General features: G+C 42.5%; 1 protein-coding gene across 4 annotated transcripts in view; it reads right to left on the bottom strand.

The window, feature by feature from the left end:
• The window catches only part of SLC16A7 (solute carrier family 16 member 7), a 579,533-nt gene that overhangs the window by 91,082 nt on the left and 467,310 nt on the right, over nucleotides 1-21,141 (bottom strand). For all 4 annotated transcript variants that reach the window (XM_078675558.1, XM_078675564.1, XM_078675573.1 and 1 more), the window contains exon 5: nucleotides 18,537-19,346. In XM_078675558.1, coding sequence (XP_078531684.1) covers nucleotides 18,537-19,346 — 810 coding nt within the window. The remainder of the gene's footprint in view (nucleotides 1-18,536; nucleotides 19,347-21,141) is intronic.

The following is a 21,141-nucleotide window of genomic DNA, read 5'->3' as shown; positions in this document are numbered from 1 at the left end:
AAGCATAATTGATCTATTATTTTTGTCGGTGCATCACAGTGGGGTTAGTCTTTTGTAACACCAGATATGCAGGGGCCAGGGCAGGGAGGCAGGAAACTCCAAACACCTCTGAGGGTGGAAACCTCCTTAACCTTCGCCTGCTTCAAAGTGGGCACCAGGTATAAATGTTGGACCCTCAGACCCAACTCTCAGTACACATCTGGACCCGTGCAAGTCTAAGATTCACTGCTGTGCAGCTCTGCAGGAAAGACTGCTACTCTGATGCCTGAGTAAAAGGATTGGATCACATCTTGATCCCAGGACCACCCGAGTGACTCCAAGGGCAAGTTGGCTGGACTCCTGATCAGAGCCACAGGGATAGAAAAGGTGCCAACTAGCTCAGAGCATGGACTCTAATTGCTATGAGTCTTGCCCTCCACGTGGTGCACCCCATTCCCGGACCCTTGGAAGTGGGCCTGATGGTGTTCTTACAGCCCAGCTGTGCTCCTGTATGCAGAGCTGGCGCACCACAATACCTCTCATTGCAGTCGCTTCAGAAGTGCAACGTATCCCCAATGCAGGAACTCGCTTCTCAGCTCCGCAGTTTCCTCGGAACCGCCACAGCGCAACTTATCATCAGTGCCAGACTATGCATCGCAAGCCCATCATCAAAGGTCTCCTTGCCGACGACACAGGACTCCGTATCGCAGTCCTGCAGATCCTTGAAATCGCTATTGTGCAACGCATCCTCAATGGGGGATCTCGCAAGGATCTAGAAACCAGGATTTAAGGAACTTTGTTCAGCGGGCCTACCTTGGGCTCTGGATCCAGACCGAGCTCTTCTTGGTTGGCCTGAATGTGTGACTTTGTCCTAGTCGGTGGGACCAGATAACCACAGTTGGTCATTTTAGGCATTATTTTCATTTAAATCTTTAAAATTGCAAATCTCTGGTTCTACTGATTGGGTTTTAGTCATTTTGATCTCAAATAATGTATTAAATGTTACTATATGCAACATTTTAAACAGTAAAATAGTGAAAAGACAATTCAAGAAAAATCCTAATACTAAATAAAATAAAAATACTACACATTTGGCCCCATTACGATGTCGGGCGGAAGGCCACCCGACAGCTTGTCGGCGGCATTCTGCCCGATATCTGAGGCATGAGTCTGAATGCCGTATTTTGATACAGGCAGTCCGACTGATGCCTCTGGGGGGAATCTGCTCCTCCTCAGACAGGCTCAAAGTGGTCGATGGTGTGGAGGGCAGACCATAATCCCCAAAATGAATGAGGTGCCTGCTCAGACACTGCCGTGGAATTACAATGGACGCTTCTGACAGCCTTTCTATGATGGTTCGACCGCCATAGAAAGCCTGAAATGGACTGTGTGGGCCTCTAGCATGACCCCGACCTCCGTGGCCTCCACTCTGAGTGCCTGCCACAGGGTGATATATAAAAAGTGTATATTTCCTATTGCGGTTTTTGCTGCCGTCTGCAGCACAAGCCGCAATAGGAAATGTACAGTATTGGACTGCCGTGAAGGAGGTTGCATCCTAATTTGAGAAGCGGGATGGCCGAACTCCTTTTCAGGAGTTCCCATTTCCAACATGATGCCAGTCAGACACTCGTCCGGCCGGCATCGTAATGGGGCCCATTATCTCTAACTTAAGCCTGACTGCTTTTGTGCCAAGCTACCAAAGGGTTAAACACAGGGTAATTTGGGGTTGCTTGTGACTTCAACCTCATAGAAATTGTGGTTGCTGCTTCTGTATTTTTTTCCGTTCTCTCAACAGTAACCCAATTTCCAACAACATTTTAACATATGAATAAAAAAAGTATACATTTACTGAAACACAAAGTACAGTTATGGCTGTTAATTAAACCTATAAAGAAAACACAGAAATTCATGAGTTATGTTTAATAAAAGAATACAAAACTCAATAGATGTGATAAACCACAAATGACATACCAGTTGCTAAGCCATTTACCTCACCCTTGATATGACATATGAAATTACAAATATTGTAAATAATCCTACAAATGGGATGATATATCACCCGTAACACTATGAGAGAGACAACTATGATTGTTGTATCATTAATTGGTTTGAATATGTATTGGTATTTAATTACATTTTGCTTTTAGTGGTTATTAAGTATTGGGATAAATATTGTGAGGGTAGCAACATTTCAATTCATAACTCTTACAATGGACATACAAACCATAACTTGCACACCAAATGTAGTCATAACCTTAACTTGCAGATTTGAGTGATTTGCTCGATTTTAATTCACAATCATATGCCTGTATTTTTTTTAAAGATCTGTTTTGGACCCCATTGATGCCTCAAACATTTTGAGGTGCTACTCTGTTATCTGTTAAAATAAGGGTTATACAAATGTATTTGTCAAAGTGGCATTGGCACTACAAAATATATTTTTAACTGCAGTAAAAAAAAATTATGTGAAGCACAAACAAACAGTTATGACATCTGCAATGATTAGCATTGCTTTTGCATCAAATGTGAATGCATGTTGCTTTGGAAAGTCAGTGGTGTACTGCATGTGACTTTGAATGAACTGTATACATTTTGTTTTTTAAATGATTATGGGAAGTTCTAAATAAGGTGTCTGACAACTTCACGATTATATTTGATAAATTTGCAGGCTTTAGAATGTTTATAATTCGAGGTTTTTAAAATAGACAGCTGCAACAGCAGTTACGAACCATTAGAAATCATTCTCACTCCAGGGGGGGCGTGGTCTCGGCGCCGTCTAATATGGCCGCTTGACCGAGAGGCTCCATAACGCTGGGACAGCTTCTTCTTCTCCGATGCCTCTCTCCCATCTTTAACGAGACGGAACTACGAATTCCTGTGGTCGGAACATCACTGGAGCATGGTGAGCCGTTTTTTTATAAAGAAACGCGTCGCGCCTCTTCATTTATGAGCGCGAGTGCGTTATCCTCTGAGCATCTGCCATTTTACCTCTCCTGCATTTCTCTCCGATGGCTAAGGAATGGAGCTTCGTCTTTGATGCATTTTACTGTGCTTCTTCAAACTGAAGGACCTTTTATGCCTCTCCTCACTTGCTACATTTGTTTTGTTTTCACCTTTCTTATAACTTTACCTCCATGAATGGTTTTTGCTGCGCTTCAAGTGTCTCTCTCAACGACTGGTTTCATCACCTGACGTACTGTTTAAGGATGCCTCTTTCTATCATATTCGCCATAAAATTGACTATATCTTTTGACATTCCTATGTTATTTTTTTTTTTTATGGCTACTTTATCCAAAGGATACCACATCTTCTTCCTTCTACCATCAAACTGCGTTCCTGTGAATGTCCTTGGCTCCATTGACTCAGCACTAAAGGGTGTCTAGTATTTCTTTTTGTGAAACCTCATTATTGCGAGCACCCTCTTCATTATTTCACTAGTTTAGCCCATTTTTATGGGTAATATACGGAAGCCTCAATTTATATTTGTTCCGAAAAGGGCATAAAACCTTCATATGCATCATCTGCTTTGCCAGAAACAGTTTCATCCCCCGCTGAAGACATGGCTGGTATATCTTCCACTCATACGCCTTCATTGCTGTCTAAACCCCATAAGTCTTCGCCGCATACCACGACCTCCAAACGTCTAAAGCAAGATCCTCCCTCTCCTGACAAGGTGCCATCCCCCATCTCCATGGAGCTTCTGCTGGAGGAAATTTGCGCTTTATGTCCGTTTGTGGAGGAAACAAATAATAAGTTGCAATTTTTGGAAGCAAAACGGTCTTCAATGGAGGATAGAGTGTCTACGATGGAACAATAGCTGTCTACTATCCAGGATGTCCCTCAAAAGCTTTCTTCTCTGGAGAAGGAAGTGTGCAGACTTCAACAGCATACTGAGGATTTGGAAAACAGGAATAGGAGGAATAATCTACAAATTTATGGTCTACCTGAAGCTTTGAAGGTGACAACCCTGTTTCCTTTTTCTCCTCCTTCCTACCAAAACTATTGGATATGCCCTCCTCCACAGTCCTTAATATTCAGAGAGCTCACAGACTTGATCCTCGTCCTCCGATCTCTACATCTTTGGCCAGAACCAGGGGAGTCATCATCCTCTTTTTGAAGTTTACGGACTTACTTTCAGTCCTTCCTGCAGTTAGAGCTAAACGACAGGTAATATGACTCGGTCAAAAGGTCTTTTTATCTCAAGATGTCTCCACCGCCACTGCTGTCAGGCGAAAAGAATTTCTCGACCTTCGTCCACCACATCGCTCTCTTAGAGCTTGCTACGGCCTTTTTCATCCCTGCATCTTTAAGGTGACCTTCCAGAATCATACCTTGTCCTTTCAAGATCCTGAGGAACTCAATCAATCAATCATTTGTAAAGTGCACTACATACCCGCGAGGGTCTCAAGGCGCTGGTGGGGGCGCTACTGATCGAACAGCCAGGTGAGGGAGAGGATCAGCTGAGTGTCGTCAGAGTAGGAGATTATGTTGAGGACGTGCTGTTGGGCTACGTGTGCGAGCGGGGCCATGTAAATGTTGAACAGCGTCGGGCTGAGGGAGGATCCCTGGGGTATGCAGCAGATGATCTAGGAGGCTTTGGAACTGAATGGGGGAGGCGGATGCTCTGGGTTCTGCCGGAGAGGAAGGAGGTGGTCCAATCCAGAGCCTTGTCTCGGATCCCTGCAGTGTGGAGGCGTGAGTGTAGTGTGCGGTGGCAGTCGGTCTTGAAGGCGGCAGAGAGGTCTAGGAGGATAAGTGCTGTGGTCTTGCCGTTGTCCAGCAGGGTCCTGATGTCGTCGATGGCGGCAATAAGGGCAGTCTCGGTGCTGTGGTTGCTGTGGAACCCTGACTGGGAAGGGTCCAGGATTCTGTTTTCTTCAAGAAATTCATCCACTCTCACACCTCAAGTAGTATGGGCACTGCCAGTCCTTCTGTTGGTTGACAATAATCTACATTTATATACATGTATTCCCGTGTTTTAACATTGTTAATGTGTGATTCATGAGTTTAGTATATATTTGCTTCTGTCTTCTACAACATACTTTCATTTTTTGGTGGTTTTACATTTTAGAGGTTCTTCATCTCCGTTGTTCTTTCTACAGGTTTCTCTTTTTCAGGTTTGTCTGTTATATAATGTAAATCCCTTCTGTTTTTTGCGATGTTCGCCTAATATCTTCTTCTTATTTTTCACATGTTTTGTCTATTCCTATAATTTGTACAGTCCGTCTCCTGGTTCCAATTTATGCTGGTGTGTTGTGGGCTGCTCGGGCATTCCGTCTTTTCGTCCATCGTCATTGCCCCAGTGTTATGACGTTTTTGTTTCCCTCAGGTATGTTTTTTCAGTCGTCCTATTTGGATATGTACTGTCTCTCCTTGTCTTTCCTCTCTTCCCTCTGACTTCCTTCTTCCCTTCCTTTGTTTTCTATCCCTTTTTTTCTCCTGTTTTCTCTTTTACTATTCAGCTATCTGTTTCTATAATGTTATTACATTCCGAGTTATCTTCTGGAATGTGAAAGGCTTAATTTGCCCTTTTAAAAGACAGAATATTTTTCCTCTACTCACCTCTTATAATCCTGATTTGGTTCTCCTAGAACTTGTTTCTTTTAACTTTTTAATGTTTTTACATTCAGAGTTATCTCCTGGAATGTAAAGGATTTGTATCAATCCTATTTAAAGACAGAGAATCCTTTCCCACCTTGCTTCGTATAACCCTGACATAGTTCTTTTACAGGAGACCCATCTCACAAAACTGACTTAAGTTAAAAAGAAGCTGGGCCAGTATGGTTTTTTCTCTCCATCTACTAATAAAAAAAATGGTGTTGTCATTCTGTCATAAGAAATTGAAATGTAAAGTTTTATTGCAAGAAAATGACACAAAAGGCAGATGGATACTAGCCAAATTGTCAATTAATTCTGTTCCTTGAACTGTTTTTAATATTTACGGTCCTACGCAACCTGATTGTTCTTTTTGGCCTTTGATTACGCAAAAAAGTATTCAATTTCGGGATGATTTATTTATTCTAGGTGGCGACTGCAACCAAATTGTTTACCCATTTCTTGATCGCAAGTCTACAGTCCGTTTTCTTCCACATAACAATCACAAATAATTCCTTGATACTATTTCTCAGACACATCTCATTGACCCTTGGAGACTTTCTCACCCTGACTCTTGACTACTCTTTTTTTCTCTCCTCCCCATGCATCTCTTTCTCATCTAGACTATATCTTTCTTTCTCAGTCTTTGTGTCAAACTCTTCTGTCTTCCTCTATTGAACCCATAGTTATCTCTGACCATGCCCCAATTGTAACGGACCTTGTTTACTCCCTCCACACCCTAAATCCTTTTGATGGCATTTTAATAACTCCCTTCTTACCGATCCTCTCTTCTCCTCCTCCTTTCGCTCTTTTGTTAATGAATTCTTTGAGCTTAATTGTGACTCCAGCTCCCCCCTCATACAATGCGTCATCTATGCTCCTTCGTAGTAGCGCTCGTTTCTATGGTGGTCGTAATAAGCAGGGAAACTATGAGCAAATTACCTCAAAACACGCAAAGAGCGCACTCTTATAGATTCTATTTACTCTTCCAATAACTCCCTTCTACATAAAGATCAGGAAACACTTAATGAATTTAGACTTTTTTTATCAAAATCTCTACACACCAGAATCTCACCCCTCCTCTTCTCTCATTCAGACTTATTTTGATAAACTCCCTACTCCCTCTACTTCCCATCTTAAACTTCTTAATCTTGAAAATGATCTTTCCCTTAATGAACTTTCCAATGCTTTAAAGACCCTTACTAAAGGGAAAACACCTTGCCCAGATGGATTTTCTGTGGAATTGTATTTGCATTTCTCTGATTTGTTACTCTCTAAACTTTTAATGCTTTTCCATTCATTTTATTCAGCTAGTAAGATAGAAGGCACTTTTCAGGAGGCCACTATCTGCCTCATTCCTAAAGAGGGTTGTGATCCTCAATTTTGTAAAAATTATCGACCGATCTCTCTAGTTACTATTGATTATAAATTATTTGTTAAGTTGCTTGCTATACGTTTAGACCCCCTAATGCCTCATCTTATTGATAAAGAGCAATGTGTTTTTGTTAAGGGTCGTCTAACTTCCGATAATCCTTGTCTTTTTCTCAATGTTTTAAATAAAGTTCCCTCCCTTTCTTCTTCTCTGGCTACTATCTCGGTCGATGCAAAGAAAGCTTTTGATAGAGTAGACTGGTCTTTTTTGCTTGCATTGTTACATTGGCATGGCTTTGGGCCTAATTTCATATCACTTATCTCCTTACTATACTCTGCTCCTAAAGTCTCCGTTTTAGTTAAAGGTCATGTGTCATCTTATTTCCCTCTCCAACGTGGCATTCGTCAAGGCTGTCTTTATCCCCTGTTCTCTTCGTTCTAACCCTTGAACCCTTTTTGACTTCTATGCGTAACAATGATTCCTTTTCTGGTTTTCCTTATGGTGATCATCAATTGAAACTTTCTGCGTATGCAAACGATATTCTTTTATTTATTTCTGCTCCTGAAACCTATATTCCTCGAATTCCTTGAATTCAAATCCTTTTCGCAGGTCTCCGGTTACAAAATTAACTCGGACAAGACTGAAATTCTACCTCTCACAAAATTCTGTCTCCCCCATTCCTTCTCTACCACTGGATTTGCTTGGAACAGTTAAAAAATTAAATACCTAGGCATATGGTTTTCCAATTCCATCGCCTCTTCAATTAAACTGAATATGTCTGCAGCCTTATTTGCAATTGAGAAATTACTCTCTTCTTGGAATCCTCTTTTTCTTTCTTGATGGGGTCGGTTAGACTCGATTAAAATGATGATTGCCCCAATTTTAATTTATATACTCTCCATGCTCCCTGTTCACATCCCCGCTATCTATTTTAAATATATTGATTCGTGCCTTTCTAGATTTCTCATGAAAAGTAAAAAAAACAGAATCGCTTTATCTTCTCTTGAGAAACCACAGTCTAACGGTGGAGTCAACTTCCCGGGTTTTCGTCTTTACCATAAATTATTCTCCCTTCGCTATGGCTCATATCAGATCCCTCCCCATTTACTCCTCTTTGGCTCTCCATTGAACAAATCTTATTACCCTTTTCTTTCAAGGAAGTTATACGTTTTTCTGCTAAAACTTCTCACACTTCCCTTCCCTTATTTAGACATACCTGTTCCCTCTTGAAACCTTTGGTCCACCCTACTACTATTTCCCGTGCATCTTTTTTAGACTCCCTTATTTGGCATAATTTGCTTATCCTCTTCAATATCAGGCCCATTTTTTGGAAAGCTTGGAGATTAAAGGGTATTATATGGGTGAGACATCTTTTTAATGGAGTTTCACCTTGCTCCTTTCCCCACTTTCAATCCTTATTTCATTGTCCTCGGTCCTTTCTGCAGAAGTTTACTACTCTTATGGCGATTATTTTTGACACTTATTATTCCCTCCCCCCTTCACCTTCATCTGAAATCCAAAACTCTCTTCTCGAAATACTCCTTACTCTTCCCCAAGCCTCTCCTATATACAAATTCTTTTTAGCCCCCAATCCAGATTGTGCTAAATCTAAATTGAAACTTTCTTTCTTGGGAATCGGATCTGGGATGCGAATGGTCTATCATCTTTTGGGATAAACTTTGGTCTAGATCCTTAAAAATTTCTCAGTCTGCCTCTCTAACCCAATCTAAGGGGCCGATTATGATGGTGGGAATTCCGCCACCGCAGGAGCGGCGGTGAGGACCGCCGGCCCGGCGGTGAGGACCGCCGGCCCGGCGGTGGTGAATTTCTTGCCATCATCCTGAATATTCCCACCGCCAAATTAGGAAGGCAGTGGGAATGGGAAAGGTACTGGGGCGGACGGAAAGACCGTATGCCGTGGTCCCGCAAGGGGGGCCTTTTCCGCACGCCTTAAGGGACCAGGTACCATGGAGTAATGGAGGCAGTGCCGTGTAGGCACCGCCGTGGGCATTATGATGCCTGTCTTTTGCAGCGGAGTTCCCGCCGCAAAAAGGCAGGTGGAAAATGCCTTTGGGGGTCCGTTGTTGGCCCAGGGGGGTGGGGTGCTGCACGTGGGGTACCTATGGTATCCTCTTGCATGTGCATGTACGAGGTGGCAGGCACCGCATGGTGCCTGCTACGTGGTACATACACATGCACAACTTGTATTTTTGCATTGTAGAGGGTGCTGACACCCGCCGCAATGTAAACATACAGGATGGGCCCGTCAGTGAGGCGGGCGCATCATAATTCGTTTTGCGGGACCGCCCGCCATCGTAATCGGCCCCTATGTTCTTCCTTTATCATAGACTTTATCTTTCCCCTGCTTCCTTAGCACGTATTTCTTCCTCTGCTGACTCTAACTGTTGGACTTGTGGCACTTCTAATGCTGACCTCCTACATCTTCTCTTTCTCTGTCCTACAGTTTCCAACTTTTGGGAGAAGATTTGGTCATACATCTCTCGTCTGTTTACAATTTTCATTCCTTATTCTATACCCTTCCTCTTTGCTGGAAGCCTTTCTGACTCTTTAGATCTTCCCTCACATGGCCATGGTCTTTATGATCTCATGCTTGCTCTAGCCTTTCAACACATCTCCTTCAACTGGAAAACTCTCACAAAACTTTCCATACAACATTGGTGGAATACCCTCTGTCATTTTCATAGACTTGATGTTGCTTTCGCCTCCTCGTGTAAACCTATAATTAATAGAGATCTCTTCTGGTTGCCCCTTACTACTTATTTAGACAGTATTGTTTTAAAAAATATTTTTCATCTAACCTCTGAAAATTTCAAACCTCCTTGAATGATATTATCTCTGTTCTTCAATTCTTTTTTTTACCCTGTTAATCTAATATTTGTACTTATTCACTCAACAATTCATATTTATTTATTTACAATATGCAATCCAGTATGCCTTTCTCTGTTTTATTTCTTTATATCATAGTGTTGGTATTCCCTATCCTCCCCTTCTCCCCCTCCTCCTCCCTCCTACCTTGTATAAAATCCCCCAAAATTGCTTTTACTCTTCTCTTCCTTTGTTATATTTCTGCATTTGAATTTTTTTCTATATATTGCTGATATGTTTATATGTTATTGATTGTTAATAACGCTTTTCAAACAAAAAAAAAAGAAACCATTCTCTCTCCAGTGCATCACTGTGGAAAGACAGCTTTTGCTCAGCAACACTGCACCTCTGGTGGCTTCTCGCCAGAATCTTTCATGCCCCAACCATCACTTTCCCACAGAGTATCCAGCACACCAACCTCCCTTCCTCTCACTCATGTGAAAAACAGCTTTTGACTGTGTCTCTGTAGCACACCTTATTCCCCCAGTTGCAGACTGCCTTCAACCTCTAGCCTCCCATGCACCATATCCTCATCAGCCATCTCTGGTGTTTTCCTGTTTGCAGGATACACTACCCTTCACAGGCAGCAAATCCCAGAGGTTATAAATCATTCCAGCTGTTCGGCATGGGCAGTATAAACTATGCCTCCAACATAGAAAAAGGTAGGGTAACTATGAGAGCCGGTGCTCCAGAGCATTTCCTGACTTGGCAGGAATTTGTAGGTAAAGATTTTCATTCCATTATGCAGGGCCTGAAGGTAACAGTATGTTGCACCACCAGGATGGCATCCATGACAAATATGTGACTACAGGCTTGCCTGCCTCCATTGTTCCCTATAGGACCATTATGAGTCCCAAAGTAAGAATATTTTGGCTAATTTACCATAAAGGAACTGTAAGTCAGAGGGCTTGAAAGTAATATTATTAAATGATTGTAAATAGAAAAATATAGGGCCCTCTCCTTATTACCAGACCAGGGATCTGTTCATTAAGGTCCTGATGAAAGCCATGTGACAGAGCGGGACCAGGGTGGCTGAAACATTTAAACTGATTGATTATAGATGTAAGGGATGATTGTGTTACTCCCACTTAACATCTTCTTTATTTTTAACCCCTCCCATGCTAGTGATGGAACCGTTCCGTCACGAGCCTCGGGTAGGCTGTGCTGGTGACGGAACGGTTCCGTCACGGCCCGCTCGCTGCGCCTGCGCGGCGCGAATTCCGCGCCTGCGCTGACGTTCTAATGGGCGGGCGGGTCCGTGACGGAACCGTTCCGTCACAAGCACAGCTCACCCGAGGGCCGTGACGGAGCGGTTCCGTCACAAGCACGGGACCGCCGCGCGGCCCCGCCTCCCCCTTAGCGCTGCGGCGGAATAGCCGCCACAGCGAAGGGGTTAATCTAACTCTGATTCCTGAGACAAAAAATAAAATAACAAAAAGGAATCAGAGTTAATTTTATTGATAACTCGCACAGATCCTACTGAAACCGTACAATAGGAAGTGCTACTTCTTTTCCGGAGGTTGAGCCCGCTCTGACACACTAGGGGGCTTATTACGATGTCGATCAGAATTGCCTCCGACCAACACTGTCTCAGACCACCTGATTATGATGCAAACGGACATTGTACGATCACATACTCAGTTTTCTCTATGGGAGCTTGTGTCACAGCCATAAATCAGCTGTAATACAGGCTCCTATAGAGAAATGGGGGGGAGTGTAAAACCCTGCACCCCGTGGCAGGCCCCCCATGATGCATGTCACAGAGTGCATAGCTTTACAGGGGGGTACCGTAGGTGTCCCCTCGACCACCAACCATAGGCCGCAGGGTGAAGGGGGCACTGCTAGGGGCCCCCAAAGTCGCTCTCAAAAAGCCTTTCCGTGCTGGAAAGGCCAGCACAGAAAGGCTGTCGGAAACAGACATCACAATCCCGATGGCGGAAACGCCTTCCATAGGGGATTACGGTGCGGTTCAGACTGCCAGGAAGACTCCGAGAGTCGGAAACGTATTGAAATGACTGTCCAGTTTACGTTCAGACCGCCAACATCGTAAACGGGCAGTCAGACCACAAACCGACCGTGTCGGTCATAATGCCTCTGGCCATGGTCAGAAAGCTTCCGACTAGCTGTCGGAGGCTTTCCGACCAACATTGTAATTGGACCCTGGGTGCCTAGAGTACTGACCCACTGATGAAACATGACACTAGTTGATTCTAGTGAGTGAGGGTCTACTAAAAAATCCTTAGAGACTCCCTTTACATATAGGTTATTTCGGAATCAACTCCCTTGTGATTACAGAAAGATTTTCATTCACCCACACCATGTCAACATACTTGGCCATGCTTGAAATAACTCTTGTGATACATATACAAAGGGTCAACCTAAGAGATTAAGCAAATTGTTATTGGCAACTGTTTTGACATACCTGAATTCCATAAGTTAAAAAAGGCACCACTTAGAATATTTTCAACCAATCACTTAAAATCCATCAAAAATCTACAAACTGAATATAATCACTGATTGATCACCTTTTCCAGATGGCTTGATTACAAATGCATCTGAAGATTCTCCAAAACACTGGAACTCTGTCCTGCTTATCTTATTAAACCTTAGAGGCCTGGATATATAGTGCTCAGAACCAAAACGATGATAAAATGGTAACATTATATATTAATAGGAGGAATAAACACGCTCTTAAAATAAAATCCTATAAAGTCTTTCCTAGATGGTGGTAACATTACGCCTGAATTTCTTGTTAAAAAGTACCTATACATTCAATTCTATTAAGAGTTGTGATAATCAATGCCAATTTGATGCTGATCTGTTTTCAATGTTGGAACAAATAATAAACCTGCTTTTTAATGAAATGACTCCAATAGATCAACTCAAACCCCAATAACTGCATTGTACAACTATTTAAACAAATGCCAAAGCGCTTGATTAATAAAAGCCACAGGCCCAAGGATCCCTTATACCAAGATTTGGAACATCTTAACGTGTACACACAATATGATAAGTAATTAGAGTATAAATAATGCTGACTTGCAGCAAACATTGCAAAACCAGTTCATAATATGGTAGCACACTATGCAATTATGACCATCTAAATGTACTTTGTGGTCAGTTTGGTATAGCATTAGTTACGTAATATTGTAAAGCTTCACAGAGGCATATGTTGACAACTCAATCGAGGCTACTGTAGATTCAGGTCTAGTAGCAGAAATGGATTTCCACAACCGGCTTCGTGAATGCTTTGTCCTTGTTCATCCCATACATTATTGATTTCCTTATTACTGTCATACATGCCTTTTTTATTCTAGATATACTAGTCTGCTTGTGTCTAGTAAGCATCCAAGTATATACATTTGACCCCTTTTAGATGTCAATGAACAAAACATTAGAATTACCGCTCTTCGCATTCAATTGTTTTAACACAGCAGGGGGGTCTGAAATACAAAGTGCTGCTGTACACCATTATTTTCATCTCTTCTTGTCTTCTTTTTGGTCCTATTCCAGCCTTTATGATGATATGCATTCGAGCCTGTTGCAAATGTCTTAATTTCCTCCCTCAACTTTAGTTGAATACTATTTAAAAATAATTGTAATGTGATTGGTTGTAACAGGGATTTGTGAGTTGTGCATCCCAACACATCCTTAAGCGGGGCCCACTAAACATGTTCAAAAGCCAATACTTGTAAAATCTGAGCAATTTGTTTGTTCCATTTCTGACGTGCTTTTATGTTTAATCAGTTAATACAGCTATCTAAAGAACACTCTTTCTACGAAACATTTTCCATGTTATGTTATATAACCCTGTCATGGACAGATGCTTGTAGCACATGCTTATGCTTCATAGGCCGGTCTTGGGTTACCTATGCTCCCATTCACAAGGAATGGCTATAGGAGTGTGACCAAGGCAGGTCGGCACATATCTGGATCCTGTCTGATGTGGCATGGTGAGCAAAAATAGTGGTCTGAAATGTGGCTTAAGTAATTACCAGTGGCTAAGATTCATTCAAGCATTCCAAGCATCACTTTTTGTTTTCCTCAGTGTTCTTTCTTTGGTGGAATAGATATGCCCATATGAGGGCTCAGTGCTAATTTGCCTTAGGAGTTGAAATATACATAATACATGTTCACCTCCTTCACCTTCACCTTGAGCTCTGTCTCTCTCTCCAACCCTCTGCTCTCACTCAGCCCTCTAGCAATGTTGCACCATTGTACTTAGTCTCCAATGACATTTATTTTTCTGATAAGTATGAGCTGATCGACACAATCTGTGCTTAATGGATAGAATAGGTTAGATAATGGACTTCGATTTACCAATCTCTCCATTTAGCTTGAGGTTTTTTTTCATCTAGGTGTTGTACAGGGGAACCTAAATTTTAAGGGTTTTAACGTTCAGACATGCATTTACCAACATTCTAAATCGTGTAGTGGTCTGAAAGTACATTCCTAGGCATTTGAAGATCTTCTGTAGGTCGATTATCTTAGAGATTCTAAGGTTTTGCTACTTTTTACGTCATGTCAAACATGCTCAAATGTATCCGGTGAAAAGAACCAAATAGAATTCAGACACTCTGTTCATCACCACCCCCTTTTCTGAATCGTTTTTGGCCACTATAGGTGTGGGAGGGTATACTCAGACATGAGTACCTTGCTCACTGCTCCATCAGGATTCAAGCAAGCCGGGCCGACGAGGCTGAAATGCCAGAAACCGGTCCCCGGTAGCTTGTATCCTTTCTGGTAAAGAATTGGCTTGGTAGTTTGGTCTGCCCTGTTCCCATGATGCACTGGGCCAGGGACAGACTAATTTGCATATAGCCAGGTTCTGAGCTGGGATGGGGCAGTGAGCTAAATAACGGTGATGGATCAAGCCCTGATCTTTGGACTGGGTAAGAGTGGTCTGCTTAATTCAGACACTCTGTTCATCACCACCCCCTTTTCTGAATCGTTTTTGGCCACTATAGGTGTGGCAGGGTATACTCAGACATGAGTCCCTTGCTCACTGCTCCATCAGGATTCAAGCAAGCCGGCCCGACGAGGCTGAAATGCCAGAAACCGGTCCCCGGTAGCTTGTATCCTTTCTGGTAAAGAATTGGCTTGGTAGTTTGGTCTGCCCTGTTCCCATGATGCACTGGGCCAGGGACAGACTAATTTGCATATAGCCAGGTTCTGAGCTGGGATGGGACAGTGAGCTAAATAACGGTGATGGATCAAGCCCTGATCTTTGGACTGGGTAAGAGTGGTGTGCTTAATTCAGACACTCTGTTCATCACCACCCCCTTTTCTGAATCGTTTTTGGCCACTATAGGTGTGGCAGGGTATACTCAGACATGAGTCCCTTGCTCACTGCTCCATCAGGATTCAAGCAAGCCGGGCCGACGAGGCTGAAATGCCAGAAACCGGTCCCCGGTAGCTTGTATCCTTTCTGGTAAAGAATTGGCTTGGTAGTTTGGTCTGCCCTGTTCCCATGATGCACTGGGTCAGGGACAGACTCATTTGCATATAGCCAGGTTCTGAGCTGGGATGGGGCAGTGAGCTAAATATCGGTGATGGATCAAGCCCTGATCTTTGGACTGGGTAAGAGTGGTCTGCTTAATTCAGACACTCTGTTCATCACCACCCCCTTTTCTGAATCGTTTTTGGCCACTATAGGTGTGGCAGGGTATACTCAGACATGAGTCCCTTGCTCACTGCTCCATCAGGATTCAAGCAAGCCGGGCCGACGAGGCTGAAATGCCAGAAACCGGTCCCCGGTAGCTTGTATCCTTTCTGGTAAAGAATTGGCTTGGTAGTTTGGTCTGCCCTGTTCCCATGATGCACTGGGCCAGGGACAGACTAATTTGCATATAGCCAGGTTCTGAGCTGGGATGGGGCAGTGAGCTAAATAACGGTGATGGATCAAGCCCTGATCTTTGGACTGGGTAAGAGTGGTCAGCTTAATTCAGACACTCTGTTCATCACCACCCCCTTTTCTGAATCGTTTTTGGCCACTATAGGTGTGGCAGGGTATACTCAGACATGAGTCCCTTGCTCACTGCTCCATCAGGATTCAAGCAAGCCGGGCCGACGAGGCTGAAATGCCAGAAACCGGTCCCCGGTAGCTTGTATCCTTTCTGGTAAAGAATTGGCTTGGTAGTTTGGTCTGCCCTGTTCCCATGATGCACTGGGCCAGAACCAGACTAATTTGCATATAGCCAGGTTCTGAGCTGGGATGGGGCAGTGAGCTAAATAACGGTGATGGATCAAGCCCTGATCTTTGGACTGGGTAAGAGTGGTCTGCTTAATTCAGACACTCTGTTCATCACCACCCCCTTTTCTGAATCGTTTTTGGCCACTATAGGTGTGGCAGGGTATACTCAGACATGAGTCCCTTGCTCACTGCTCCATCAGGATTCAAGCAAGCCGGGCCGACGAGGCTGAAATGCCAGAAACCGGTCCCCGGTAGCTTGTATCCTTTCTGGTAAAGAATTGGCTTGGTAGTTTGGTCTGCCCTGTTCCCATGATGCACTGGGCCAGGGACAGACTAATTTGCATATAGCCAGGTTCTGAGCTGGGATGGGGCAGTGAGCTAAATAACGGTGATGGATCAAGCCCTGATCTTTGGACTGGGTAAGAGTGGTCTGCTTAATTCAGACACTCTGTTCATCACCACCCCCTTTTCTGAATCGTTTTTGGCCACTATAGGTGTGGCAGGGTATACTCAGACATGAGTCCCTTGCTCACTGCTCCATCAGGATTCAAGCAAGCCGGGCCGACAAGGCTGAAATGCCAGAAACCGGTCCCCGGTAGTTTGTATCCTTTCTGGTAAAGAATTGGCTTGGTAGTTTGGTCTGCCCTGTTCCCATGATGCACTGGGCCAGGGACAGACTAATTTGCATATAGCCAGGTTCTGAGCTGGGATGGGGCAGTGAGCTAAATAACGGTGATGGATCAAGCCCTGATCTTTGGACTGGGTAAGAGTGGTCTGCTTAATTCAGACACTCTGTTCATCACCACCCCCTTTTCTGAATCATTTAAAAGTTTAACACTCAGAATAGGAATTATTTGTCACAGTGAATTACATATGCTAGAACACGAAGACAATGTTGTTATGTTGAGCATATAATAACGAGAATAAAGCCTAAAGATGTTCTCACAAAAAGGACTATATGTTATATGGCCAGCAGTATGAAATGTAGCTGTAAGACAGTTAAAAGGTTAAAAGGCTGACTGGCATTAAACTGATGTGGCAAACAATTGACTGTAAACCAAATGATTACTGTAAGGAGGAATGCTTGCAATTAACAAGGTGTTATATACAAGCATATACTAGTAAGGAATCGATCTGGTAAAAGGAACAACAAGGGGGCTGATAATGATGCTGGTCAGACTCTAGCCCGACCGACACCATGGCAGGGACTGGACCATCTGACGAGAAGTTGGTGGTCCCGCTGCCTGGATTAATATGCGACCGCCTACAAGGCCATCACAATGTGTATATTTCCTATTGCGGCATGTGCTGCGGGCTGCAGCTCTCACCCAAATAGCGAATAAACACATTTGTGGCAGGAACCATGCATGGCCTGCCACATGGTGCAGGGATGTTTAGGGGGACACTATAGGTGCCACTAGGCCCCATAGCGGAGGGCCAGGGGAGAAAGGGGCCCTAATAGGGGCCCCCAAAGTCACTTGTAATACCTACGGTAGTGTCTGAGCGGGCACCACCCTCATTGTAGGGCTTATTGAACCTCTGACGCATTGATGGGCTCCTTGAGCCTGTCGGTAGTGCATCGGATGGTTCCTCCACCAGATACCTCCCTCGGCGGCATCATAATGTGGAGGACGGACCGCAGGGGCCGATGTCGGTGGGTTCACCACCGATGAGCCATCGGTGTTGGACTCACCTAAAATCGTAATCAGGCCCTAGTGTCTAATATGAATGATTTACATTTTTTAAATAGGTTTTTTGAGAATAAAAAGTTAATGGAATTACGAAATAAAAATGTTAATTGCCTCATTGCAATCACTCTTAACAAATGCATCGAGGGGTTAAAATGTTGAAGTTACGTTTTTCAGCTCCCTGGACAAACCTGGTATTTTTGTGGACATGAAAATGAGATAGAACATTTTACATACCTGTGCTCGTTGAAGAGCCTATTTTTGGTACTGGCGTATGAATGACTATGATAGATTAATATGACACCACTCAAACATTAGTCACAACAAGCTAATAAAATGTTTTAGTTATTAATTAAAAGCAACTATGTAACTTCACAGAACTAGCAAAAAAATCACCAATTCGTGTATCAGAAATAATTTATACTGTTGCTGAGGAGGAGGGCTTTAGCTTTCTAACAATAAGGCAACAACAATGTACTTGTACTACGGGCTAGTGTTATTTCCCAGCTGGGGCTCAAGGGTGCACTCAAAACCAAATTGAAAATAGTGAAAGCAAGTAGATGCTAAAACCCATGACATTAAGTAGATTGGCCAAGAAAATGCTGTTTCATTGAAAATGAATAAACGAGAAAAGAAGTAATGCTTATTCATACACAGATAAATATGAAATACGTTAACTCTTTACTAGCGCACTGACGACTCAGCAAATCTGCAGTTTATCAATAAAATAAATACTTACACAACTGCTGCCTTATTTTCGGTAGTAGACATGGTAGCATGAAATGAAACATGTAGGTCTAGAAAATGAACTAGTATGTCTTACCGCCAAGAGGAGGGCCAAGCAGAACAGGACAACACTCCACAATTGTCACAAGGCCAACAGCGCTGGAGAAACGAGCAGCTCCAACTAGGTCCATTAGCGTTTCAAAGAGGACGCTGCTGACCATTCCAAAGGCAAAACCGAAGAAGACTGAATATATCACCAGACCGGTGTAGTCACTGGCAAATGGACACAATACATGGCAAATGCCATTGTACAGGACTGCAAAGCTGAAGAAGTACTGGATCCTTGGGCGGATCAGTTTGGAGTTTGCCACTAGCCCCATGGTCGGCCTTGCAAACATGTCCACAAATGCTAGAATGGAAAGCAAGAATGCTGCTGAATACTCGTCAATTCCCATGTGTTTAGCATAAGGAGCTAAGAATACTATTGGGGCAAAGAAACCCAAGAACATGATACAATTTCCAGATAAATATATTAGAAATCCTCTGTGCTTGAAGAGAGACAAGTCTAAGTATGAATTGATGGTTTGAAGGACTGACAACTTTTTGGCATTACTGGCATTGGTTTCCACTGGAGCTTTTTCAACATCTTTTTTTGTAATAGCTTGTTTAGGTCCAACGGGCCTCATCAAAGACCCAGCTACACAGCAGTTCAAAAGTAGTCCACCCAGGATAAGAAAGCTACCTCTCCAGCCAAACATATTGAAAAGAAACTGATTTAGGGGTGCCAACGTGCTCAAAAATACAGGACTTCCTGCCATGGCCATTCCATTGGCAATTGGTCGTTTCTTGAAGAAATACTTTCCAATAATTGTTAAAGCGGGTTGCAAGTTAAAAGCTAATCCAAATCCTAGAAAATAGAAATGAGAAAAATATATGTGAAATAGAACGTTTAACACCCATTGCATGCATTCTGCATTGAGACAAATATAATACAATTTTAAAAAAAGCAAGCACACACAATTCAGCTATTACTAAGGCTCTACTACCAAAAATCTGATTTGTCCAGTTTCAAAATATAACAACACATGTGGTATTTTGTTAATGAGTAAATGTTGTTTTTAATAAAAAGCCTTTGTCATTGACATGTGGCGATAACAGAGTAACACATACATCTGAATGCATTGCCTTATATTCACATATTGGGATGGTTTACAGGGTCACATAGCAGCTTAACTAATAGTTAACTGATCAGTTCAGATCGGTACACTCATCAATTTGGAGTATATTTGTCCTTATGTGCTTTGGTCAATACTCAATCAGTGACTCAATCAAATGAAGACTAATCAACAGTACATTTGACATTGTATACTATGCATAATCCACAGATGGAAGAATTGTTAGAAAAATGCAGTCTCTGACTTTTTGAGGGAGGCTATGCCATTGTGATATAAATGCCCATTGGATCCTGCAGATGCTACTGTCTGTACTGATTCAATCTTCTACCAAAAGGAACATGTAATGCTTTAACACATACAGAGAGCAGTAGATGGACAAAAGCTTCGCATGATATTATAAATAAAACTCTGTGTTGCTTCTGCCATTTTTTACTAACTTCCATCTTTTTTGGAGATGACCATCAACCAACTATTTAATCTATCATAGTTCTTGTGCTGTGCAAGACTTAACTACAGGTCACATGTGAGACCAAGCCATCCTCATTACAGAAACATTTAACACTAAATAAAATGTAACCTTGTATTACAAAATAATCCCAAAAATTATATATATCCAACAATTACAGTGCAGGTCTGAAGTATACTTGTTTCATCAAGCTGCACTTTCGAGTGTGCAATGATGATTTCTGCTACTCCAATTTTCAGGTTTCCAGAGAAGTGATAGATTGGCCAAGGGCTTCAAATGCGTTTCCCCCTCCAATCAAAAATCATGATTATTGGAAGAACATGATTTCACTTTAGTTGTAAAACGTTTTGAAGGGTAAAGGATGGGCAAAATGAGCATTTAAGTGAAGGGACTTTCCCTTCATCAGTATTGAGCACATTTGTTCATATTTGAAGAGGTTAAGCATAATCCTACATATTTTGTTCCGCAAAAGATATCCAGGCCAAATCTGCTTCCTTTTTTGCCAGATGTTGGGTTTCTGAAAGCATAGCAGATTTGCTGGAATATGCCAAAATGGTGTTGTTTATTTTATGGAAAAAAGGTGCTGTGCAAGAAAGTGTGTCTTTTTCTACTTGCAGCTTAATGCAAAAAGATATGTAAAACCTATGGGTGAACCCAGAAAGCTGTACATTTCTAATACGTTTACAAAGTTCTAAATTCAGAAAGTGGTCACTGGTGTAGATAGTTCATGGTTTTGCCCAATAACATATTGTTGAACATCAAAATCCAATATGAGCAGTAAGAGTGAAATATAGAAGTAGGTGCCGATGTTTTCTCTTAGCGGTGATATATAACACTTCTTCCTTGTTCAAAAACATCCAATACCCAGACCATCAAAATAATTGCAGCTTATAATGATTTTTCATTGGGTATTTACCATAGATCAATTCATATGGGAAAATCATATGAATGAAAAATGACTATGAAGGAAACTGCATTTTTTATTTTGCCTAAGAATTCTAGGAATAGTGGTTATTTTTTATATATCTGATGAATTTGGGATTATCCATAATATCTTCTTA

Source organism: Lissotriton helveticus, chromosome 1_1, assembly GCF_964261635.1.
Source record: "Lissotriton helveticus chromosome 1_1, aLisHel1.1, whole genome shotgun sequence".
Classification (NCBI taxonomy): Eukaryota; Metazoa; Chordata; class Amphibia; order Caudata; family Salamandridae; genus Lissotriton; species Lissotriton helveticus.
Note: the sequence above shows the minus strand (reverse complement) of the source record. Positions and strands in the feature narration are given on the sequence as shown.